At 42.5% G+C, this 27,012-nt stretch overlaps 1 protein-coding gene across 1 annotated transcript in view; it reads right to left on the minus strand.

Moving 5' to 3' along the window:
* LOC112561334 (BAI1-associated protein 3-like) overlaps nt 1–27,012 on the minus strand; it is a 107,604-nt gene that overhangs the window by 15,071 nt on the left and 65,521 nt on the right. The window contains exons 7-21 of the mRNA XM_025233751.1: nt 25,222–25,504; nt 20,585–20,629; nt 19,800–19,968; nt 17,994–18,197; nt 17,550–17,653; nt 17,005–17,122; nt 16,416–16,540; nt 10,685–10,775; nt 7,921–7,977; nt 5,349–5,446; nt 5,098–5,149; nt 3,633–3,668; nt 1,923–1,975; nt 1,808–1,825; nt 70–193 (exon numbers count right to left, since the gene is read on the minus strand). Coding sequence (XP_025089536.1) covers nt 70–193; nt 1,808–1,825; nt 1,923–1,975; nt 3,633–3,668; nt 5,098–5,149; nt 5,349–5,446; nt 7,921–7,977; nt 10,685–10,775; nt 16,416–16,540; nt 17,005–17,122; nt 17,550–17,653; nt 17,994–18,197; nt 19,800–19,968; nt 20,585–20,629; nt 25,222–25,504 — 1,577 coding nt within the window. The remainder of the gene's footprint in view (nt 1–69; nt 194–1,807; nt 1,826–1,922; nt 1,976–3,632; nt 3,669–5,097; nt 5,150–5,348; nt 5,447–7,920; nt 7,978–10,684; nt 10,776–16,415; nt 16,541–17,004; nt 17,123–17,549; nt 17,654–17,993; nt 18,198–19,799; nt 19,969–20,584; nt 20,630–25,221; nt 25,505–27,012) is intronic.

A 27,012-nucleotide genomic window follows, 5' to 3' on the forward strand; every position in this document is an offset into this window, starting at 1 on the left:
AACGAGCGTGTTACTGAGTTTGCTTAAATACAGTGTTGGTCAGTGACCTCACTACGTCATTAGTCTGACCTTTTCCAGTTCCACGGCCTTCCTGATCCTCCGCTCGGCGCGATGCTGGGCGATGTGCAGCCAGCGACTGACGGCGAAGCGAAACCACTCGTAGTAGCGCGTGACGGTCAGGCTGGGCGCGTCACTGAAACCACAGACACCAACAGAGTGCGAGTGTGACGTGTGCATCCCCTAGTGAAGTGTGCATCCTCAGTGTGACGTGTGCATCACCAGTGTGACGTGTGCATACCCTAGTGAAGTGTGCATCCTCAGTGTGACGTGTGCATCCTCAGTGTGACGTGTTCCTTCCCTAGTGTGACGTGTGCATCACTAGTGTAATGTGCATCCCTCTGTGTGACGTGTGCATCACCTAGTGAAGTGTGGATCCCCAGTGTGACGCGTGGATCACATACTTCATTGGGATGCTGTCAAGCTTAAGCCCTCGTGATCTTCTCGAGATTACTATTTCTGCCTCTGACAATAGTTGAGCTCCCCAGAATGTATTAACAGTTTTTTTTCTCTCGCTAGTCTATTTCTTCCGTAAGCCTCGTTGCTGATTTTAATAATACGATAAAAAGGAAATGAAGATGATAAAATATCATTTTTCAGGAAATAAAAAAAAACAAAACTGTATGGAGGTCAACGGGTGAGAGGGAGGATGATAATAACACGATTTAGAACCTGCATCGCTCGCAACTGGCAACACGTAGGCAAAACAAGAGAGAGAGAAAGTGTGACTCATCCAAGCGTGCTTAAAGTATTGTACGAGAGCTTTCATTAAGTCCTAACCAGTTACACTAAGCGATTGTCATTAATACTCGAGAAATAATTCACACCTCCACCCAGTCTCTCTTTCCCCCTGACAACCGCCTGTGCACAGCATCCCTCTGTTCTCACTTCTTGCTGCCCTTTGACCTCCCACGGGCACAAGCAGGTGTACTGTGAACACCAGGCGCTTCCATGACAACAAGGTGTCTGGTGCAGGTGTCGGCCCTACACTGTCATGTCAACCTTCTCTCTCTCTTCTCACCACCTCCCTCGCGCCCCACAGACTGTCGTTATCTCTTCACCCTGTTGTCAGTCGTTGCACCCTGTACAGACACTATTGGAATCTTCGACCTGCCTGCGACTGTCACCACAACAACGGTGCCACAGAGTGTGACGCCCGTGTGCAAATCGTTTGAGGTGGTGTTGACACGTCGACTAACGAATGTGTCGAGGGTTTATACTTTTTTCTGGTGACGTACTGTTGGCAGGTCTGGGGCCACCTCGGATGGACATAGCTGGCGATGTGTGGGGATCTTGTGTGTGTAAGTGAAGCCAAGCAGAATCAGGGAGTAAAAAAAGCGCAAATGAAGACATTTCCATTAACAATAGCAATTGCAGAGGAATAAAAAGAGGACAGTGGGCGGAAGAAGGAGGCGGAAAAATGGAGGACATAGCAGGATGCAAAAAAACAACAACAAAAAAAAAAAAAAAAAAAAACCAACTGACGATGATGAAAACTCAAATAAATTTCATTTATCAATATTAATGTATTAATTAATTATTCTATTTATTAATTAGAAAACTATCACTATCAAGCATCTAGTTTTGCTGCGAAATGAATTTATTAAAAAATATTTACTGTGTTTCGATTGGATCACTACCAATACCCAAAAAAGAGAGGTGCGCATGCCAAGGGATGCTTCGTCCAAACTGGATACAGGTGTATTACAGGACAAGCCATGAGGCGGGGTATGAGGGTCACGTGACGTACCCAGAGGACAGGTGTTTGCTGTAACTGGCGAACTCCTGCAGGCACATGTACAGTTCAAAGAGACTGGTGCTGATGGTGGTGGCGGAGGCTCCCAGCTCGGACGGCTCGTGGTCACAGTGATGCTTGATGCATGATCTTGGCTATATCCTGGTTCAGTTCTTCTCCCAGCTGGTGTTGCAACACGTGACACAAGTAATCATCGACATCAAACACTTAACTTTGGAGACTAAACACAATGTGAAGGAAGGATGGAAGGTATCTGCATAATTTTAAGACTAAAATGAAGTGTCTAATCTTTAGCTGATTACTGGGTATCAAAACACACACCCATGCAATATTAAGGCCGTGTTACGATAATAATAAGTACACACGTGTACAAATGTACAAACACACGTGCACACACACACACACACGCACGCGCAAACACTTTCTCTTTTACGTACACATATAAATAAAACACACGTGCATTTCACACGCACCAATTACTACAAATAAGAGAGAAAAAGAATAAAGACAAGAACATTAGAAAGAGAGAGAAAGACAGTAAAATAAAATAAAATAAAAAAAAACAAAACACAGACTGTAGAACAGACACACACAGTTCAATCAGGATGAAATGCATCCCAGACTGCTTCCCATTATAAGAAAGATGTCAGAGAACAGAAGTCAAAACAAAGACGAGCTTCTGAAAATAGTTTAGAAAGGATTTTGGAGGAAATTTTATTTAACAAGTGAAACACACGGTTCTGAGAAGTCGGTGCTTTGTCAGTCTTTGGATGGAAAATGGCAGACGTGAAATAAGCCTAAAGTTTACACGAAGTTTACACGAAGTTTACACGAAGTTTATATACAAAGTACCTTTCCATGCAAACACACAGGAAAATTTGTTTTCTACCCAATCTACTGTAATTTTAATAAAAGTGTTCTACCACTAACATAACCAGGAAACGCATTTTGATTGGTTAAATTAAAATAATCAGTAAAACAGCCCAAGATGTCATAAATAATTTAAAGAAAAGAACAAGCTACTAATTGTCCATCAAACAACGATCTTATTAGTGGAAACAATGTGATTAAATTACCAGTGTAGTAATCAGGAAAATTAACTTAATGACAAAAGAAGTTAGTAGCAAAAAAAGTAGAAAAATGGTTTGTAAAGGTGTCTGACGAAACCCTTCCAAATAAAATTAGTAAATCAATGCTTACAAAAGTGTAATTAATAAATGAGAGTGAAAGAACAAACAGATTTTCAACCACAGAAATGGTGCTGTTAGTGCAGATTTGCATGGAAGTCGTACAATAACGGAAATGAAAAGACTGGACAGAATGAACTGCAGAATGAAAAGAACTGCAGAGGAATTACTGATGATTGAGAAATAATACATTGCAGCAACATCTGTCCACACAAATAAACAGACAACTGTTCACTATCAATGATATTCGTTAGAAGGAAATGTACGAATGTATGATCGCAAGCAAGAAAGTGTAAATATTGCTAAAATAAACTTCTTGGTTTCCTATCATATAACATTTAATTCTTTTTTCTTTCTTTGTCACCCAAGTAAAAGCACAAAGGACTATGTGCACCTTCCGACAAAACTTCATTCCCACATTTCTGACACAAGTGGTCAGCTATACTTTGTCACGTGAACAGAATCGGTAGGTGTGCTGGTAGTTATGGTAACAACATTTGAGGACTAATGGTCCTGAGCCACAGACCAGACTATTTAGTGATGACACCTGCGATGAAGCTGCAATGTTTACCAGGTGACAAGAGACAGGAGGAAGGAGAGAAAGCACGGAGAAGGTATGCGAAACAACAAACCTCTTCCTCCAGTGTCTTTGGAACCTCAGCTGACAGCTGGGGGGAAACAGGACCACGTCACATAGGTACACATACATGTCACATACATGTCACATACATGTCACACTAACATTATGACTAGCACATGACAAGAAGCTACACAGTGTCAGCTACACAATGTTTGTAACAACAGACTTCTTGTCTACATCAGTGTTTGTCTCACAAAGTACAAGTCACGTGATGGGGATTCTTTCAAGAATTTCCGTGTGACCGTTAAGAGGTTTGTCTCTCAAGTAGGTATCAATGGGTGTCTGTCTTGAATGGTGGCCATCTCAAGCAGTCTCAAGAAAGTATCCCAGGAAGTTTATGTGTCAAGAAATGTCTGTCTCAAGAAGTGTGTCAAGAAATGTCTGTCTCAAGAAATGTCTGTCTCAAGTAGTGTGTCAAGAAGTCTGCACGCACTGTCAAGGTATTTTATGATCGAAGAACTGCTGTCACACAGAATTGTCACGAAACTCCACCTGTATTTTTTTTATATTTTATTTAAAATTTTTATCTTGTCCTTTCCCTCAACACTTGTAACTCATCTAAAGGGCAAGGTGCATCACTCATCGTCTAGCACCTTTGGTGTTTTGATGAATCAGCGTTAACAATCAATGATGAAGCCTCCATCCAGTCTCTACTACACCTTCATCAGGTTCTTTAATGTTTCAACTGTCAGGTACCCACAGGTTTGATAATATTTCTAGCCGGCTCTCTCTCCCCATCCCCTAAATTATTCATAAATTTGTGATTAGTTTGTGTAGTAATTTTACTTGACCTAATTAACCTAATTACTGTCATAGTTTTGCATGCAACTTCAAGTTTTTGTTAACGGTTTTGAAATAGTTAAAAAAAACCACTAACTGTGGCCAACAGTTCTCAATACTTCTTCCTCACTCTTCGACGATTGTCAGGGCGCAAAAAGTGAAAGAGGATTTGGCAAACAATACCTAGTCTGGAAAAAATGTAAATGAATAAAATTTCTAGACAGTCACGAATGATCGTGACTTATTTGCATTCAGAAAGTTTCGATGTCCTTAAAATGTCTCTTGGGAGACACACAGCTACCGTGTCACGTGATGACATCAACAGTTGAAGGACGACGAGGACAGGATATTTTGAAAAAAAAAAAAATTGCCGTCCATCCCAAGATTCCACAGAGCTCGTGTTTCTGTTTTGCTAACCGATTGTGGCAAACAACTCAACCTACTTGGAGTTTCTCCATCACAGCTATTTAGTGCAACACAAACACGCAGTTGTCAGCCTGGAAGGTTCGAGAAAGGCAAAGGGTGGAGTGAGCTTGGGTACCCTGTGAGTAGGTGCGGAGTAGGTTGCTCGATAGAAGACAAGGAGAGTCGATAGGACCCGACCCCAATGTCTCCTGTTACTGCTCGTGCATCAAAGTCTCAGACATACCAGACACGCACCCAGGGGAGGAACTTACCAGTTTTTCCAACTGTTTGTAAACTACTCCAAAGTAATGGACGTGAGTGTATCTGCAGAAAAAAAAAACAAAAAATTCCGTTTATCTTTTTTTTTTGTCCAACAAAGTCAGTAAAGGAATATGAATTAAAAATCTTTAGAGATAAAAGAAAAGTTAAAATTGGAATAAAAGAATTTTTTGCCGTTATTCTTATACAGGAGGAAGGTATTGTAATGAGGTAAGTGGAGCTGTAGACTGGATGAACCACTCACTGTTCAAACAGCTTGTTGTAGAAGTGGTAGGCGCGGTACACCTCCATGTTGACATGGTTGATCAGATCAATCAAAGTTTGAAGGCAATCCTCTTCTTTCTGAAACAACCTTAATTAGCTTTACCACAACATTAACCCTCTGACGGCTTCTAGCAAAAAAATAATAATAATAAAAATAAAAAATAAAAAATAATAAAATAAAATAAAAAATAATGGTTGAAAGGATATATTCGCTGATGCAGGCAAAGGCACCCAGGAGTACCGTGGCAAGTCAAGCATGCAAAAGGTAATCAAGCCGTTAATTTTCATCCATCCATCAGCTCAGGAGCACCACCTCCTCCTCCCATCCACCCCAAACTGTCATACCGAGCATGATCTTCTCTTCTCCGTATGCTTCCTTCCATGTGAAAAGAAGTCATTAACGATAATTTCGATCGTCAGCATCTTGCCCACCACCCTTCTCTGATGTCCTGCAGTTCTGCATCCTCCTCCACGTCGTCCGGAATGTTGGAGAAGCTGCACACTCCTTTCATTTCTCCGCCTGCCGCAAGTCAGTTCATTCTTGTACAGCTTCAGCGAAACCCTCGAAGATTCTCTCGTAATAAGTGGCGGGAAGTCTGGTCCTCTCCCTTAGCACCCCCTCTCTCTTCTTTGCTCAGTCTTCCTGTAATATGAAGAGTTGAGTGCACTACAACAACGACCACTCTCCTCTGGTACTGGGCTGAGCGGCTTCCGATGCCATTTTTTCCAACCATCTGTCTTCGCACTACGAAAAGTACAAAAATTTTGACGAATACAAAGCAAGCGGGCGTTTAAACTTATTTCTGTTCATTCTTTTGTCTTTCTTTTTTCTCCAGATGACAGAAATTTTCAAGCTACCAGCATCCAAAACCACGTGAGTGCTTCAAAGACTGCCGTCTGCTCAGTAGATGTCACACAGAGATGTAATCCGACTCTAAAGGTCATCAGCAGCCCCCGGCAATCACGTGACTCGCAGGCCACAAATGACCACCACCCAGTTTCAGCCTCACCTACATTTGTAGACTTACAGGAAAATGCAGTCTGTCGGTTTGGATGGTTTAATGAATTATCGGGCTGTCTGGCCGGCCGGCCGTTACACGAGATAACAGGATGACGTCATTAGCAGTCCATGGCCGGCAACTTCCTGCTGAGGCTGCTGAGAGAGATGCCAAGTATTCGCTTCCAGAACAGTCTAGAAAAAATAGAGGCTGACAGGAAACTGGGGATGTGGAAGAATCTCCCAGAATTATTTACGATGATGGCTTCTTTTGATGGAGTTGTCGAAATAGCTTCTTGGTAACCAAAACTAAAGATTCAGTTTGGTTTTGGGACTAAATGGCCACGTGCATGTCATTTTCTGTTTTGTGGGTCGGAACCCAGTTTGTTGTTTTCAAAAAAAAAAAAAAACCACATTGATCGGCATACAGCGTGGTAGACTTCACGAGCCCAGACATTTCTTGTGATCCACCTCTGACACGGGGTCGCCATTACTCCTCGTACTCGGGGAATGGGGAAGGGCAGGTGTCGCCACCCTCGGGGAGGGTAAGGGTGAGGGGTGAGTGGTGGTGAGCTAATGCTCCCTCCTCCATTATCGACTCGTCACACACTCAAAGACATCAGGACTGACAGCCTCTTGCAAGAAAGGCCCCAGGCTCCGATTGTGTTGTATCCCCCTTTGTGACATGTCTCTTGTCATCATTAGGTTTTCAGATTCTGACTGACATCATTGCTTGGCACCAAAGTCGATTGGCTAATACGATGTTGTTTCTAAAAACTGATTCTGTTGTAACAGTGAAGACATGATTTTTTGATTTTGTGAAAAAGGAATATTCGAACAATTTCTCTACATTGTACGACTATACCTACATTACATAACATCGTCATGACATATGTCCTGCCATTTCGAGAAATGTAGATCGTTCAATGAGATATGCACCAATGTCCTGCCATTTCCACAAATGGAGCTCATTCATTGTTCAGGCCTCATTTGGCCGAGGGCGCAGGAGGTGGACGTGAGAGAGAACAGATGTGGCGAGATTTCAGACGGTATTCCCGTGCTATGACGGGATCAGCCGAGCTTTGGAGACTGTCAGCGAGAGGAAATTGCACATTGGAGCTCGGCATTAAGAAGCCCGGCAATCAGCTGTCCGATAAACTGTATTCCTACGCCTTCCAATAGGCACACACATTCCTGACCTTTAAGGTCAATCAGTCTTTTTTCCATGGACTACGTGCCCGAAAAGTCGTTAGAAGCCGTTAAAGCAACGTTTACAGCGCTGTGTGGACAAGCATGAGAGGTAAACACTCACAAGTTGTTGATTCACGAGGCTGTAAAGTTTCAATCAGCTTCGTGTTTATTCTTCTGCTGATTGCGAAAGCCGTGTATGTTGTCGTGGTATTCAATGTAATACTACATCTTAAAACAAGATTACATTCCACACAACATCGTAGTCAAATTAAAAATGTGTGATTGTATCAAATTAAGGCAAATCAAGACACTTGCTGACAAATATGCTTCTAGACAATCCACACTAGATATTCTCATTACATACCTTTTGCAAAGATCGACAAGAGCCGTTGATCCGCTCATACCATTCCTGGTTTCCCTTCTGAAATCAAAGTGAAAAAAATACCGAAAACCTGAGTCAGAACTCTTTACTTTCTAAATATTTTTCACATTTTTCACAGAGGTTATAAATAGTATCATTAGAGTGGCACGCATGATCAAACACCAATATTCTGAAACTGAAAAGTTTAATTCCTCGTGAAGAGCAATTACATTAACATTAACATGAATCATTGAACAATTTAGTCAGTCAGGTACATAAAGCACAAATAAGAAATTATCAAAAGAAAGTAAATGACATCCTAACTAAATACAGCTAATACAGTTATTAGCCTAACTAAATATAATTAATACAGTTATTAGCTGTTGTTGTTTCGCCATCAATGCACGGCTCTGTCGCCATTAACTGTATTAACTATATTTTTCACTCAAATCTTTGTCAGAAAATTGCAAAATAATTCCGAACTTTCATGTTTTTTGACCAAAGAATTTCTGGAAAGACCCATTCAGTCCCGAAGTTGACCTCTCAGATGTCTCCGTGTAATTGCATTTCGTCAATTTAATGTCCACCTTGTTTAGTGCAAGACCTTCCCCTTGGACAGTTTTCCGACATCTTGATTTGTCGTTTTTTTCCAGTTTAGTGGAAGCTGTGGAACATTACCGGCCATTGAAGGCGGGGTCAGTCAGCCGTGACGTGTTCGCCTTTCCGACTGAGCAGCCCCACATGATTGCAGGGTGGTCCACAGGACTGGCAGACTGTACAAAGGATGCTCAGTCGGGTGCCAGGTCCATTGCACTCACAAGGCAGTGGATTCAGGAGGAGGCAGACAATTCTCAATGTTTAATGGAGGATGAGCCATGACTGTGTGGTTAGAAGGTTCAAGTTCGGAGCGGGAAGGTCGAAGCCTTTCCAGGACTTTGAGGAGACAACTCCCTTTCTTCAACTAGCAGATGGGTGTCTGATGTAGCAGAGAAGCTTGACCGGCAGATACCATGTCTGCCCTCCCCACAAACATCGTTGCTAAGCTTTGATCACGTGGCTTTTCCACTTCCTTAGTCTTTGATGGCGCGTGAATATAAATAATATAAAAACTGGATATAAAATTTTAATTCTTTGTAGAGTCCACCACTCCTTCTTTTCCTCCATTTTGCCAGCTAGCCGTGCGAGAGTATTCAGGTATGAAGAGGTTTTTTTTTCATCTTTTCAATCCTTTCGTAAACTATTTATGTGTGAAAGCCGAAGACCAAAGGGTTGTGACAAAAGGTTCTCTGAAGAATAACTGTCGGACAACTGACATTAGACTGTGTCTCCGACATGAGATTGAGCCCGGAATCGATGGAATGGCTTCAGAAAGCAATCAGACCATATTATAGGAAGCGCTGAGGATGTACCAGGAATGGCAGGGCCTGGAGACACCTCGGTCATCACAGACACGCAGAAATAACAAGAGCATAACCTCTGAACCTTGCCATTGGATTGTCTGTCAGAAGGCGATTCTTCGATGATGTGTTGATTTCCTCCAGCAAACACCTCTTGTGGACTTTCCCATAGTACAGTAATACCGGGGTTACACTTGATGTTATTTGTAATCATGTTGTATCCTGTTTAGTGAAAGTCGGGATTTATGATGTAAGGATCACACTTTGAATTGGAAACTGATGTTTGTACATAATCAGCCCGAGTTTAGTATGATAAACGCGAATATCCTCAGAGAATCAACTTTCGTCTCACATCATCATCATCCGTCATCAATAATCCTCCTCCTCATCATTATCATCCTCACCCTCCTCCTCCTCCTCCTCCTCATCATCATCATCATCGCCGTGACATTACCCTGCGGGCCGCGAGTCAGGTTAGGTCTGTGGTCGGGGCTCGCGAGGGTCAACGAGGGTTAACACCAGCTTCCGCCTCAGCGACTGCAGACGGAGCGGCGAGTGAATGAAAGACTGCGGCAGGCCGCGAAGAGAAAGGATGACAGGCGTTATTTTATCTCGTCTGATAAAACCGTCACGATTACCTCGCCTGACCGACTACCGTTTACAGCCACTGTCAGACCCAGGGGAGGACAATGCACGCGTGCCACCCACTTTTCTCTTTCCTTTCTTCGTTCGCTCGTTGAGTGACAGACTGGCTGGTTCGTTCGTTTGTTCATTTAGTTAATTCTGTTTGAGAAAGAGTGTGGGTGTGTGTGTTGGAAAAAGAGAAATGTTTGAGAGAGAGAGAGAGAGTGCTTGAGAAACGTGTGTGCGCGCGCACGTGTGTATCCTCGTTCAGTCCGTCGATAAAAATAATTCCTAAAACACTGAACGCTGGGAAGCACGGACGAGAGAAGAGGAAGAAGAAACAGCAACACATCAGAAAACTAGTACAACCATCCAGGGCCACAAGGTGGAGCTCAGAAGGAATTTACTCAAGATTTGTTTTTTGTTGGTAGACAAAGCAGCCACGTGTCAATGGTGGGGCTGACTTCAATGTTGTCGACATCCTACCGTCAGACACAGGCTGCGGGGCCAAAGCCAGTCATCTAGTGAGGACTCCTCTACATCGTCTGACAACAGCTTTGTGGCCAATCACATTCACATTAACACTCACATAGACAGTCAAACTGACAGTCGCATTCACAACCACATTTAGTCACAAATAAAGTGTACGATCACGTTGACAGCCACGGTCACAATAGCATTATCACAATCACAGTCACAATTTACATTCACATTCACCATCACAGAGGCAGCCAGTGGCTTCGCACCTTGACTATCGCCAAGACTTCGGAGTGAAGCTCCTTGTGGAAAGGACAGCACTGGCGGAAGACTTTGGAGCTGTAGATGGTGGCCAGGACCCTGCAACGACAACCACAACACACGACACGTGCAAATGATTTCATGATGAGGATCTTTACATTTATTATGGTCTGTAAAACACAGATCATTTAACATTTAACAGTTCAGAAATAATACTACACTGTTGTTGAGGTCTTGGTATACAGCTCTGTAGATGCCATGGTTGGCTGTATAGCTGCCATGGTTACTTGTTCGTGTAGGTACAGCATGCCCACGAATAATTGTATGAGAACACACCCATACACAGAATCACCTAGAGACATTAAAAATATGAACACACACACACATATGTAAGCCAGGTCCTGCTCATTTCTTTGCGAAAAGCTGTGAAATCTTTCCGAGCCCCTAGTCTTTCTCTGGTCTTCATCTGTTTGTGTTTCAAAAACTCCTTTCACTCAAATCCCTTTCTCTCTGACCTAGAACTCATTTATAATTATTAACTGACACCTATTATTTTTTTTCTGTTCAGAAAATTAATCTTTCTGAAAGTATGCTACTTCTGACAGTTTTTTCTGGAAATTTTGCTAAGTTAATGATCGATCAATAAATAGGAAGATGAATGGATATATACAGGCCCGTTCTTAGCCCCCGCGGGGCCCGAGGCAAAGGGCATGTGCGGGGCCCTCACGCCACGATCACACGAGAATGTGATACGGCTGACTACACTTCCATATGCCTAGTTACCATATCAATCAAAAGCGCGGGGCCCCTTGAAGCGCGGGGCCCTAGGCAGATGCCTCGTCCGCCTGCCCCTAAGCACGGCCCTGGATATATATATATAAGTGTGTGTGGAGAGAGAGATGACGTAGTTATAGGGATCGATGGACGTTCCAGATATATTGATAAAAGGGATAAAGAAATATGCTATTGTCGCTAGTGGTTACAATGGTGGCAAACAATCCTAATTCAAGATTCATGTAAACAAGTACTAGCTGGAAAACATCCCCTAAAATCTGATAAAAACTGAAAAACCTTTAAACTTTGCCATAAATAAATTAATGATGCTGCTAACCTGCCACAACCATATCATAAATTAAAATATCTTTAGATTATACTTAGGAAGTGTGGGCCTTTACACTCGTCCACAACCAGAACCACAACCAAAAGTAAGATAAGGTAACAACAAATACAGTAAACATCTGAGCCCTATACACGGCAAAAGACAAAGAAGGTAACAGGTTGAAACAGATTTCATGTCAGGAAAACAATTGCAAAGAAAACTTAAAACAAACTGAAGGTTAGGGAAACTAATATAGTACCTAAAACAAAACAGAAGTCTACAAGAGGACAACACGAGGGTCTAACAATCACAGTCCACTACCACCATGGACGACAGACCACAGGGACACCAAGTGACAACAGTTGAAAAGGGCAACAGCTACAGTAAACAACACCTGCGTTGTCCTCCCACATTTCCCCAAACTGCTGTCTCTCCTAGCCCCACCCACCCTACATTCCCCATATGTCCCCAAGATCCTTATCCCCCTGTTGTTCAGAAATACATTGTAGATACATGCATTCATCCATCTATTGATACCTACAGGCATAAACACACACACACACACACACTAACAAAGGCAATGTTGTTTCTCCTGACAGGCTGTCAGCTCTCAGTGCGCTCGAGGACCAGATCGATGGAAGCGGGCCCCGCCGATCGTTACAGTGAAAGATAATCATTGCGATGTTGCCTTCCTTCATGCTCTCTCTCTCTCTCTTGCCTGTTCGCTCACTGTGATGTTTATTCCACTGTCACGCACCCTCAGAAAAATCCTCAGCAACATTTCATAGTTTGGAACCACCCCTAACATACTATTAATAAACATTCAAAGAAAGATGCTCCGTTGTATTGTCATGAAAACAATATTGTCAAATGTGGTCATGATCCGATAAATAGTGTGAACTGGCTTTCGTATTAGTGTGACAGATATTGCTACACTCGGTGATAGTATATGAAAACATACATAGATATCCATGGTACAAACAAATGTATAGATACTGAAAGGATAGAGGACAGAAAGACAGACTGACGTACAGAAATACAAATCTTAAGTGACACAAATAAATAATTATTTCATCTTGGGCTCCGCAGAGTAGAAACACGCGAGTCTCGGTGACAGAAGTTTCACAAAGTCATTCCTACATCAGTCACAGGAAACAACAGAGCAGTCACCTGAAGGTACCCGTCTCTTCGTTTTGCAATTTGTTTGTCTGTTAGGTTCTAGTGACGTCAGAACTCTATTTTTAGACTAATGAAGAAAGAGTGGGCGAGGGTTGGAGTGGCCCCATCTGTCCTCTTACCACACCAACCAAAGTACACAACACGAAAACTCATTCTATTCCAGCAAATTCTACAGACAGAGGTTTCAGAATGTCTGGAATGGCTGACAGTTTGTGAGATTCTGCTAAAAATGTGATTCCTGGACTAATGAGGCTACATTGGTCGCATGGCATCGGATCACAAAGTGGTTCTGATTGTTTTTTTACACCGGGTCGTGCATTCCATCATTTTTGAACAGAATGAAAACTAGAAATATATTTATACTTTCTGTCGGTTCAGTCATGGAAACGGAGAAGATAAAGCCCTCAACAAGTTGTGTACGAAAATAGGCTTTTACAGCGACAGACATACAAAAGCAACATTGATTGATTGATGAAGACAGAGGGAGAGAACTGACGAGACGAATAAGAATGAAACACCCACACACGCACGCACTTGAGCTCGCACGCATGCATACAGCAGGAAAGAAAGAGAGATGGAAATAGAGAAGAGAAGAAGAAGCAGAGGATGATGATGATGTGATGATAATGATGATGATGATGAAAGAACGACGAAAGATCAGAGAAAGAGATAGAGAAATAAAGAAAGAGAGAGGGTAAGACTAAGAAAAGAAATGAAGAACTCAATGAAGCAGTTTAGACCTTTGACAACAGCAAGGAACAAGGTCGAAGACTAGCTGTTGTTGACCGACCGTGCGCGCGATCAACAAATCAACAATCCAGGTGTGAGTGGTTCAGCCGTACCACTCGGTACAAAGCTTCGACGGAAGGTTTGCCAGCAATCGTCCCCCTCCCCTTCACACACCGAACTCAGTTTCCCTTGGTAATGACTGTCAATGTTATCGTTATTCTCTCCATCCACCCGAGTGTCGTCACAACCGCCATCTTTTTTTATCTCTAGTCACGTGATTGTCACATCCTATTGGATCATCATTTGTGTGTGACGTGGTCTTCCATCACGGCCCGGTCACCATTTTGAAGGATATTATGGCTTCTGTCACTTGTGATGACAACTGTCATCAATTCTCTCTGTAGATGTCACCACCATGTCTGGAACATTTTGTGGCTGTGCACCTGCAACACGGAGGATGGTGTGCAGGGGGCTGACAGGACGGTCCTGAATAGAACCCTCCCTACACCACAATTACTTTTTCTTAATGACAAGGCTTGTAAGACGGGAATATTTTCCTGAATACTGAGTTAATCTTATACCGTTCTCGAGATACAAGCCTTCGAAATATTCCAATGCACGAAAAAGGTCAAGAAATAAAAAACCTGTTATCAAGAATGTGATGGACATGCTTACCTTCCAGTTCTATAGCTCAAGGGACACCTCGCATCATACTCTGATTAGACGAAGGCGGGTAAATTCTTGATGTTAAATTTTGAGAGTTTAAACAGTTATGTTTAAAGACCTTTCGAGAATGGAAGACTGCTGTTCACTGATTTGGCAAAAGTTTCTTGAATTGTATTAATCAGCTAAATAAACCTCTGCGATAGAACTTTCACGAACTTGTTGATCAATACATCAGCAGACTACCTTCATGATGTTATTGATGGCCTGACAAATGAGATTTTCTCTTTAAATCGACTTTGAGAAGCAGAAAACTTTCTACAGAAATGATGTAAGGGGAAAACATCCTTAATGAACACAAGAGTCAGATAAGTGATAGCTAACGAGAGATGCACGGAAGAGACGAGTGAGAGATTTTTTAAAAAACAGGAAATACACACTGGCAGAGGTTTGAAATATCCGTGTGAACGTACCAGTCCCGGTATCGAACCTCAACCAATCACCCTGAAATACTGTGTGTGGTCTTCACAATGAGTGAATTTATACTCCTAATGACTAATTAGGCTTTTTTCTAGAAACGATGTTGGCAACCGATAATTAATGTTTACGGAGTCCCATTGACATCCACCCACCTTTCCCCACAAAAAACCTAAGTACAGTCTTCACTAAAGTGCGAGGTTATCAATCATCCACCTCATCGAACACAGCGCGCAATAGTCACATTTATTGACACGTGACCCAACTGCAGTTACCGAGAGTAAACACGTCACGTGATGCTCGCGTCTCTCGCGCTGCAAGTGGTTCACCCTGCCCACTCGGGTGGCAGTCGATTGCCGAGTACATGTCGCGGGTACCTGTGTTACAACTCTGACATTTGGCCATCGAGCCCGATTGACCTTCCGTTGTGGCGGAGAAGATGTTGACTGAACAGAAACATATCATTCACACACCGACTCCTCCAGAAAAACACGAAACATGACGTAAAACCGTTATCGCTGTCAGCAGGTTCGACTCCACAAAATGTCAGTCCCGGAAATACAGATCTTCTCCAGTCACAGAGTACACAATCGTGCAGACCACACAAATAAACGTCTAGAACTTTGTCTTTCTTTATTCCAAGTTCGATGAAATGAAAACTCAATTCCAAAAGAATTCAATTAATGTCGGAAAATAATGAACCCTTCTACTCCCTCCCAAAATAAATAAGTTTAAGGACGGGAGGTGCTGATGAGGGGGACATTACTGATGGTAGTCAATCAGCCAGGATCCCACTCTTATAAACCCTCCGAGCCACTCTTTTCACTTACTGTGACCGTTTGAATGGCGACTGATTAAACGGACAAACATCTGTAGTTCTAAAGATTTTTGTTAGGATTCTTTTTGTCATGTGCTGTGAACGAATGGATAACAGATTACACTATAAAGTTTTTGGGTGTTAGAAATATTTAATTTTTTTGTTCATGTTGCCTGTGTGGGTGAGGTAGGTGAGTTAATTATTTATTGCTATTATTAACATCTCAACACGCAGACCGTTGCAATAAAAAAGTCTGGAAGAAGTTAGAAAAGTTATTAAACTTATAAAAAAAAGATGAAGCAGGCTATAAAACTGAAACCAAGAATCAAATATCTTTAAAAAAAAAGATTCGACAAACAATATTAAAGTGGATCTCTGGGGAAGATATATAAATACAGAAAGTGATCTCCAACTATATATTTTAAAACACATGGCGACCCACGCACAAACACATAAAGATACAGTTACGAACGAACACACGATCTAACATAAAGAGATTTTAATGAAAAACAAAGTAAAAAAGAGCAGTGAGAAAGAAGAATAGGACACGGGTTGGAAAACAAAAACAAAGAATAAAAAAATTGTTTATGAGCTCTTTCCCTGAAACACGAGTGTAGCAGCGCAGAAATGAAATACAGTTTGACACACGAAGCCATGCAAATTCGCAGAAAACATATGACAAGTCTGGTTTCGAGAGCTACAAGCCTTCAGGGACCTTTTCTCCCCTTTCATCATCTTATAAACTCATTGCTGCCTCCTCCCCACACCCTCTCACCTCAGCATCCCCTCCAGGCGCGCGAAGGCCGTGGAGTTGGTGGTGGGGAAGATCTCTCGTATCTTCCTCGTCAGACTCAGGCTGTACTCAGAGAAGTTCTGAAAGGACTCGGCCAGGCTCTCCTCCTGAACAAACAGGGGTCTGGGATACACAGGCTGTGGCATTGTCATCGAAGCTGTGAAGAAAGGGGTAATAAGAACTGTCCACCCTCCCATCCACACTTCCTCCCAAACACTTGTTTAAAAAATGTGAAAGCGATGAAAGCATCTCACAAACTCAACAAATTGATAAATATACAACAAACTTCAACACCCAGAATAAATAAAAACTAATCAAACCATTCCCAATCTGATATTGAAGTTGTTTGACATGCTCTTCAGCATCTGCTGTCGCTAGGAACGAGGTGTAAAGCCACGTGACTATCTGAATGTTCTACTTCCGGTAGATAAGGACCGGGTCGAAGACGTATCCTCTAGGCGCAGAAATACAAGAGACAACGAAGATTGCAAGGAAGCCTGAAAATCCCTGACTTGTTCCTGTCCAAAATTACTTTCTTGTTCCGAGTTAAGGCCCCTGGGGAAAGACGCACCTCCTCTCTGGACAAACACTCGGGGTCCCACAGGCGCTGCAAGTCGGTCAAGAGTCCAAGAAGAAGGTCGTAGTTCAGTGGATGCTCCATGTGTTTGCGGCTGTACGCCAGCCATCGGCTGAACAGAAGGAGAATGAGTTGTGTTTACTGGTTAGAAGTGCACGAAAGAACAAAATTTTACTCCAAAAACATCTGTCTCATGACATAATGAACTCTTAAACAATAAAAAGACAAGGCGGAAAAAAGTTTTGTTTTAAACACTCATTGTATAATAAACTTTAAAACAACCTTGATTGTTGCTATTATATCTTTAATGACTAGAATATTCATTGTCGAACGCTGTGCTTCTTTTTTTTTCCCAAACACCAGACCCTTCACCATAATCCCCAAACACCACCAACACCTATCTTCCTTCTGATTCTGGTCTTGCCCCTCTTCCTATTCCATCCCTGTTGAAAAGCTGGTGAGTGGAAAACAGTGAGAGGCTGAAAATGTCTTGTAGTCACCGCAGTGGTGACGAGACTTAGTGGAGTGGTTGTCCTCACCAGACAGCCTGCTGCACCTCAGTGATGTCGCCCTGGATGGCATGCTGGTGTAGGATGGTTCGCGCCTCCTGGGGCAGTTCTCCGTTCCACTTAAAGGACAGGTCCTGGGATACACAACCTACACTGTTAGAAGTATGCTTTGTGAAGAGAAAGTTAAACATAGAACCTACTCCAGGTATAGGCCAGTACGATACAGACAACAGAAAGACGAAGCCAAACATTTCTGTACACAGAAACTATATCCGACACGCACAGAAAAAACGACAAATTTTGCGAATAGAGGATTCGTTTTTTTATTCAGTTTGCCCTTTGTCAAAAAAAAGCAAAAACAAAAAAAAAACAACAAAAAACAAAAACAAAAACAAAAAACAACAACAACAACAACAAAAACCAAAAACAACAAAAAAATTGTATTTAAGAGTCCGCGTCAGGTTGAAGACTTACACTGAACTTCTGCAGCTCGTGCTCCACGAAGATGCACGTGAGGTCCTCGTGCTGCCGCACGTCCGTCCAGTTGTCGTCCTCGGCGATGCCGCGGTCCTCGCGCGTGGCAAGGCACAGGCGCAGGTGGATCTCACCCTGGATGTTGGATCGTGAGGTTCGACCCTCCAGCTTGTGCCACTTGTCTATGCCGGTGGAGGGAATGTCCTACTCGGGCAAATAGACACATCAGGGTAGAAATGTTACTGAAAATGTCGGGTGGGTATGTCAGAGCGAATACAAAAATTCGTCTTGGTGTGTAGGAACTTTCTCAAGAAGGGAAATGTCAAACTGAAAAACAGATTTGTAGATTAACGAATGTCCAGTCCATAACTACTGGACCTCTGAAACTCTGACTGTACTCGTGTTTCCACTCAGTTCATGGACGCGTGCTTATCCCGTCAACTTTCTTTCACCTTTACATTTAATTAAAAAAATACCAAACCGAACCCAAATCCTAACCCGAACTAACCAAAACCAGAGTTGTTTCCGGTGGCCATCGGATTCCTGTGGCTTAGGTCGGTTGGTCAGAGGTTTAGGGTATCTGTGGTTCTATGTGGAAAATATATAAAATAATTTTACACAATTCTGATAGTCAGAGGAACAAAGGGGTTTTATTGTCTTTTTATTTGTAACCGAGGGGAGGTATAATCAATATCATTATTGCTAGACAACAACCATTGTTGTCGAATCACTACAACTGGCATGATCAAATATCTGGACCTCCCACGCGAAATTTGTTCTTTGTGGACTCGCCGTCCTGGAACATTTGCCAGGGTCGGGTTTCTGCAAACCAAAGGGTGTTTGAACTAAACTTAACACTAAACAGCAAAAGCATATTTTCGAAAAATCCCGAACAATTTCGCAACTCGCCAAAGGTCAGCATGGGAACAAAACGACTTGTCTGCAGCAGCCTGACAGCCAGACTTTGATGCCAGATACCGGAGCCAGTTGCTGCCGCCAGCTAAAACATTTCCTTGGTGTAGATTTGCATGCAGACCCTCACGATCAGAGAATAATGAAGCACAATCTGAAAGGAGGTATAAAAAAAAGCCTGGACCAAACTGCTGCTAAATAAAAATCAGCCTGTGGTGTGCTGGCAGCCAGGCCACTCTTCATTCACGCAAGGGCTCAAGAAACAATCTGCAGCACACTGTGCAGATGAAAGCTGAAACAGAACTGCGACTGCGCGGTTTCAGGGGTCAAAATTAGAAAAAAAAAATTATTCTGCAACGGTTAACGTCAACATCAACATCTGTTGGAACAGGGGAGGTAAGTTTTACGTTGGAATTCCCTGTCCATGAAAGGGAATAAATAATAAGAAAGGCAAAAATCAGGTCGTTAGAGACAGACAGACAGACAGACAGACAGGCAGGCAGGCAGGCAGGCAGGCAGGCAGACAGACAGACAGACAGACAGACGCATGCAAAAAGGCATGCTATTATCTGGCTAGGCCTATCGTTCTATTGCGCTTGCACGCACGCGCACAACCAGGCACGCGAGGAACTTCATACACGTGCCCACCCAGGTTCGAGCAAACAGAATCTTATAACTCCCGTGTTCATAAAAGCATCGTTTTTTTTCTCCCTCTCCATTGCCTCTCTCGTCATTAAAGTTGTTTACCAACAAACAGGTCTTAGCTGGACACAATTTGCTGACCATGTGACTGCGCATGGCCAACTTGTATACCACCATCAGGTGCAAACTTTGCGATAGTCACATACTCGAGAAAAATGTATCCGGCCTTTTAAGGCCCGTTGAGCCACTCACATCCAGACTAATGTTGACGCAGCCCAGGAAGTCGTCCATGCTGGCACCACTGTTCTTGGAACGCGCCGACTGCGCCACCTGCTTGAAGTAGCGACCAAGCCCCTTGAAGCTGGACACCTCGTTGAGCTTCTTGGCCGCCTCCACCACCGAGGACTCGTCATCGTGGTCCCTTCATTGGACGCAAGGAAAACAAAGCTCAACATCTGTCTCGAGAAAATGAGATCTGTCAAGGAAGGACCTCAAAGCGATGTAGGTAATGTAGGTCAACATTTACTGTTGTTTTTGTTATATTTGGCCAGGATCAGGAAAGAGAACAAAACCGAGAGTTGTCAGCGACAGAAGAGATGAGGGACTGGACAAAGATCGTGCAAAAATAAATGTCTTTGCTCTAAGTAAACATATTTCTATCGAGTTTTGTCCATCATAAGACTTCGTCTTTCGCGAACAGCATGAAGTCTGATGGAAATAGGATGCTGGGATATTTCTAGATATCTGGCGTGTTTGAGAAATCACCGAGGGATCTTAAAGTCAAACATTAAGAGATATTAACTAGAGGAGTATAATCAGTGACAGTGGAGCAAGAAAATTTCTGAAATAACAATTCTCAGTCTTTGATTCCCGATAGGTGCCATTGCACATGCGCACAACCAGGGCAGCATGACACTCCTGCACACACACATGAAAATTCTGATGCTTTGAAAAGAGACTGTGAATTATGCACGTCCAATCTAATTGTTCTGAAAATTATGAAAATTCGATGGGAGTTCAGTGGGAGGTCAACTCACCAGATGTCCAAGTGAAGCGTGTCGCAACTGACATCGTCCAGATCACTGCAACAGATACAATTACAGGTGAGGTGCCTTAGTCAGGAGAGTTAGTGCCCTTCACAAAATGTTACTGAGCAAGTGAAGGTAAAAACTTTAATGGAGCGACTAACCTCAAATCACATTACTACAATACTTTGTTTCTCTTTTCTTGCTTTACTTCTATTTCCAGCAGGTCACTGACCACGCGAATAACCGACAAAAGTAAGACCTCACCTTATTTCACAAGGAACGGCCTTCACCTTGCTTTCAACAGATCTTTCCATGACTTCTCAGTAAAAACTAAAGACATTTCATGCATTACCTAAAGAAGTAAAAATTATTCCTAGAATATTACAGGAAGCGAGGAAAGAATTCTTTGCATAAAATCTCAGACAAAGAATAAATGTTTTTCAGTAAACAGGAGATGACACAAATCATTGCATCAACACTTTTATTAAAGAGTTTGTGAGCAGTCTTGGGGACATCCGCATGCACTGGATGCTTTGATGAGAGTTTTCGTGTTACCTGTATCCGAGGATTTCAGGAAAAGACTGGTTTTAGGAAATTATCTAAACCAGTCAAACTTCTTCTCCACCATTCTGCTTCAGTAAGGTTTAGATAGACTGAATGAACCGAAAGTAAACAGACCAACACGTTCAAACAAAAGGACAACCTGTTCTGGACAATGTAAGCGCACAGTTGGTGTCGTACATATGTATCCAACAGATTCCATTGATTTCAACTTTCATTAGACATTGGAGACACCAAGGTATTGTCAGACTGAGAACTGTTAAAAAACAAGCAGCTATTCGTTCTTGTTTGATGAAGACATCTTTGTACAAGTAAATACTTTACACTTTGTGAATGAAATCGTTGCGAAATCTTGTTATTTGTTTGAGAAGAAGGTGGTTAATGCATTTGTACTTCCCAAAAGCGACTGGTTAACTCGTTTGTAGACATAAAACCAAATAATTTATTTCAACGATACAATAATTTACAGGAAGTCATATACAGGACCTGCTGACTAGGGCCCAAAATGGACAAGGGTGGGGGATCCTGTTAGCTGCCATGTCTGTCAATGTACCCCACCCCACGACCCCAACGAAGAAAGTCTAGTTCCATGAAATGAATTAATGTCTTTTTCTTCAAATGTAGACGAAAGTTCCTGGTCTGTTTTTTTTCTTCTAACTTTGGAGAATAGAAGAAGGAACTAGTGCAACGAAAATCTATACTTTCAAGATAAGTGGTAAAGCAAAGTTTTTTTCTCTGAGAAAGATCGAAAATTTCCTCAGAAGAGATGTTATTTGCAGCATTTTTTCTTGCTTGTCGAAGAGCACTTTTTCAATCAAGAATACGATAATCTCTACAAAGATTTGGTACGTGTTCTTAAAATAGAGGACGGGGGACCCTGGGAGGGTGAGTTTGTTCTCATCCTGTTATCTTGTCTGCTCATCGTCTTCTTTGTCTCCTCTTCCTTTTCTTAATTCTTCTCTTCATATTATCCTCTTTGACCGTCTGTGAAACCGAAGGGAGACATTTTGGATGGTCGAATGCATCTTTTTCATAGAAAAACTAGCATGTACACTAGTCTTACAGAAAGTTCTCGTAGTACACCAGGTGACATACAGTGTTTGGCTGTGCTGTACACCGACTCCAGGTAAGCAGGTGACAATCGTAACACAGAGTCCAGGTGAGGACTTGTTACACAGACTTGTCTGGCACAGGTGTTGTCCACGTTTAGCTTCACTCAAAATAACTTTCGTCATCTTTGAACTGATGTAAGAAGCCGGATTCTTGAACATACTTCCGCTTCCCTCCCATGATGTCTAGACTAGATGTAGCTGAGAGTTGCTTCCCCTTCTTGTGGTAGTCAAGGGTTGGTCGGGAGCACAGCCACCATTGCTTGCGGCCAATTAGGGGAAGGGTGTCGGGAGGGGAGGGTAATCCTGTCGGACAGGAAGTGAAAGACGACTGTGAGTGATTTTCACAATGAGGCGAAACACCTGAGACAAGGTCTTGCAAGTGTAATTAATATCAGGAGATGAAGAGGTAAAGAGGCAGCCGGGCAGATAACCCTGGGTCGAGATCAAGGAGCTATTAACTCTCCAAGATGATATTTTCTATTTGTTTTTTCATAGACACAGAAAGTAGAGTAATCTTGTAATGTTAATTACTTTTAGTTCGCTGGTTAATCATGTTTTATTACCAGGTGAAACCGGACAGCTACGGAATCAGAAAATTAACAAACTGAATGCAAATGTGAATTGATTTCTTCCTTGGTAAGTTTTTTGATGACACAAAATTCGATGTTCTCTAATTATCAAAGCTTTTAGTTTGTCACAATTTTAAACAAGTTTGACATTTCTTAATGGAAACTAATTTCAAAGAATATAAAATCACATCACATAATCACAACGAATTTCCGCCCCAAGGTTTCAGGAGCGGAAGTCACCCTCATAATTTCGGTCAAACTAATTTGCACTTTTATACCAGCTGACAAGATAAATCCAGATAAATGGAATTTAAAACCGTCATTCTGATTCCCATTGGAAGATTTAAAATAAAACAGCTTTATTCATTCCATAACTTAGGCAGAATTTGCGAGACATCATTAAAGATGCAGAAATAGACAAAGAGATAGAAACAGGGAAACAAAGAGACAGAAGTAGAAAAGAGAGAGAGAGAAAAGAATTTGACGGAAAACAGAAAAGTGGACAGAAATAGAAACAGAGACAGAAATAGTGAAACAGAAATAGAGAGAAACAAAGAGAGAAGTAGTCAGAAATGGATAAACAGTGGCAGGCGGACGGACTAATTGGTTTCCCAAGATAGAGCTGAATGTCTTTGGTGGACATTACACCAACACTCGGGGCCGACTCTCACGGAGGACATTTCCAATCCTCGGGGATCTGTCAGACGAGTGCGAGACGACGGTTGTAGAAAAACCACCGTGGACATCTGTGACTCACCAACCTGTCGTCGCATGGTCCTTAAACACGATGATTGGACCAGACTCCTACTCGCAAGAGGAGGAAGAGGAGGACCTGTAAGCTTCCCAGAAGACAGCAGCTGATGGACGGAGATGTCAGTCTTATTTCCAACAGATTTAACTGACTGTCGCGCCCTCGACTTCTGACGTTCGTCATCACCTCCCTTTCACCATCATCTCCCCCACAACATCTATTATCAACCCACCATGCTCACCTACCCCCGTCAATGTAATTTCACTGATAATTGCAGTCTTGCAGGCAGTCGTCTGCCGACATACTGTACAAGTCCGATGTTTTAATCTGAACTTGCTAAATTTTCTCAAACTGATTTTTAACTGCCGGCACTTAACTCTTCACTTGTGTCAACAGAGAGTGATGTGGAGGTGCAGACAATGGAATTACAACCAATAACTTAAAAAAAACTTATCGAAGGTGTCGAGGATTTAAATATCCAAGCTGTTTTTGTCCTTCGAACAAAAGGGCAAATACATAGATAAAGTTTCACAAAAGAAGTGGTTCTCGAGTTTTAATTTAGACAAAGGCGGGCGAACACACTGACACACCACCCATCCACATCCTAGCCAACGTCTATCTTACCAGCTGCTTCCTCCCAACAACTGTTTTTTTTTAACTTTTACATCTTTTACATCAGTGTTCTGCATCAAAGCATACTGAACTATGATGTTATATATACATATACTCACATGTTCGTTGAGATAATTTATTATTTAAAGATCTAAATGTCAGGTGTGCACGACATCCCCAGTTGTCTGGCGTCAGGTGTAACTTCTTTAACTACAACTGGCATGACAGAGTGTGTCTCCACTTTTATTGAGCACGTGACGCCAAATGCACGTTAAGAGCAGACATAAAAGGCTCAGAGCAAGGTAGCCGCCATTCAGGAGATCCATGCTTTATGTTGCTGCTGGTGGTGATGGTGATGGTGGTTGTGGTGGTGGTGGCAGCAGTGCTGGTGGTAGAGGTGGTGGTGGTTTCGGGTGGTAAGGCGGAAGCTCGGGAGAAGCTCGGGAGAAAGTTTTTCTACGTTATGAAAACAGGAGCCCAGCTCACGTGAGCTGAGAGTCACGTGGCACTGACGTCACGCCAGCTCTGCAGTCAAGCGAGCAGTGAGACACACTAAGCCAGTAACTAATATCACAGCAAACAGCCAGCTATGTAAACAGATTCCACATGCAGCAAAAAACAATGTGCCCGGGACGAGAACTGAACCCAGGACAGCCAAACCTCAGTGTATTGGTGACAGGCGCTGACAGGACCGCCGACGCATCGAGGAAGCGCGTGTTACACATTACACACTACACATTACACATGCTTAAGAAAAAGAACAGCAGAGGGTTTATTTAGCACCCTCTTAAAGCTCGGGACTGACGCCAGCTCCTTAAAATACAAAAATGACTGTTAATGAATGAAAAAAGAAGGGAAGAAAGAAATAAAAAGGAGAAAAAAAGCAGAAAGGAAGAATGATTGATGGAAAGAGAAAAGTAGACAAGAGAGAAAACAAAACAAAATAAAAAGTGAAAACATCAGCAGAAATAAAAACTAGAGTAATTAAGACTTAGTCTTAGTCCGTATCATGAGGGAGCTACAAGAAAGACAACCACTTACAACCGAAAACGCTCCTTCCAGACTGGGTTGAGGGTGTTGGGTTTGACCTTAGTAGTGCGGATGAGCCGGGCTGGAAGCTGACCCCGGATGACCTGGCTGGTGCGGTCCTTCTTCCTGTGCAAAGAAAACCGTTTGGCGCCATGCCTGTCTTTCTCCGCCTTCTCTCGCTCCTTGTCTTTCGTTCGCTGCGGCTCCTCGTCCGACGAGAAGACGCCTCCGGAGTCGTTGTCCTGCGAGGACCTCCCCGGCATGATTCCCAGCATGCAGTAGGGGTCACTGTAACCTGCGGGGATACAACACAAACAGAGGATACAGGATAAGACAATACTCGTTCACTGCAGCGTTCATGATCTCATTCGCAAAGCGCATGGCATCTTGGGACATCAGACCGAAAGTGGATTTTACAGTTTAAAAAGTGAGCACGATGAGGCTATTTACTTCACATCACTCTATAGTGCTGAACTCTGAACTTTGAACACACTGGAGGTAATGAGCAGTGAAGAAGGAGTTTTAGTTCTGGGAAAGCGCTTCTAAATTACACATGAGCATCAAAAGAAATGCATTAGTAAATAATTGCTTGCGTGCGTCTCTTTGGGAGAGTGCACCGGAAGAGCTCTTCTGATTATTTAAACAACACATTTAACCCGTCCTCGCAAACAATTCCAGTACATGAAGAGAGAATTCCGTCCTTTCCCGCAGATATTTACAGCATACATCAGGAGATAAAGTACAAACCCCCGGATACCGGGGACAATTTCATCGAAAAAAGGTCAAAGACGTTGAAGCAGTCTATTTAAGGTTCCATTTGCACAGACGGGCTGACATCAAAACACAAGCAGGACAGACACAATGCTGATTGAAGAGGTTCACATAATTCAATCATTTCATTCGTCTCTTGACTGGTGTGGGTCGTTGGTGGGTTCACAGGCACATGGAAGAGGTAGTTGACAAGGACCGCCATTGCGCATGATGTTCTAAGGTGTTGAACAGCACAGGTGAGAGTGGAATCCCCGACTGACACCTTCTGTCGTGTGAAGAAAGCTGTCACGTGATTATCCAGCAGCACTACGGTCGTTATGGTCGTATACAGCTTTATGAGGACTTGGACAAAGTACTGAAGACCAGACAAGTTGTCTGGGAAGTGTGATAAGCCTTGCTTATCATCTGTGTAGTGATGGTCAAACGGTCAAGGTTCAGATCTCGATTCAGGGCATATAGGTTTCTCTCTAAATATAGCTGACAGGGCTGGTGACAGGGTTTTCATCCTGTCGTATTTCCTCCCTCTGTCACCCAAAGTGCAAAATCATTCTGGGTAAAAACACTTTTCTACTAACAAAACCAACCAGATAAATTTATGGATATAAAAATAAAAAGAAGGGTAGCAGACAGATATGAACACACACAATGAATTATTTTGCAAAAATATGGTGGTAACATATACGAGTGTAGTAAGTATGGAAATGTAAAGCAATTGAAGTATTTAATACACGTTGATCGATGATCATTCAAGGCGACTCCAACTAAATTTATTTTCTTTTGTCCTGTGCTTTTGTCAGCAGCTCTTTTAATCTTTATAATAATTCCAGCGACCTCATTTTGCTGAGATTCGTAGATATTCGGAAACCGCTGAAACAATCGTCGTCGTCATCTCTACTCAGAGAATCTTTTGTTTTCTTGTCAACACTTTGAGTTCTTGTCTGAAGCTAGTTCTGGTAATACCGATCATTGCTTTTGAAACTGTTGTAGTCAGTTTAGAACAGCTTCAAGTTACTTCAAATTTAGAAAAGAAAA

This window comes from Pomacea canaliculata, linkage group LG1, assembly GCF_003073045.1.
Source record: "Pomacea canaliculata isolate SZHN2017 linkage group LG1, ASM307304v1, whole genome shotgun sequence".
Taxonomy (NCBI): domain Eukaryota; kingdom Metazoa; phylum Mollusca; class Gastropoda; order Architaenioglossa; family Ampullariidae; genus Pomacea; species Pomacea canaliculata.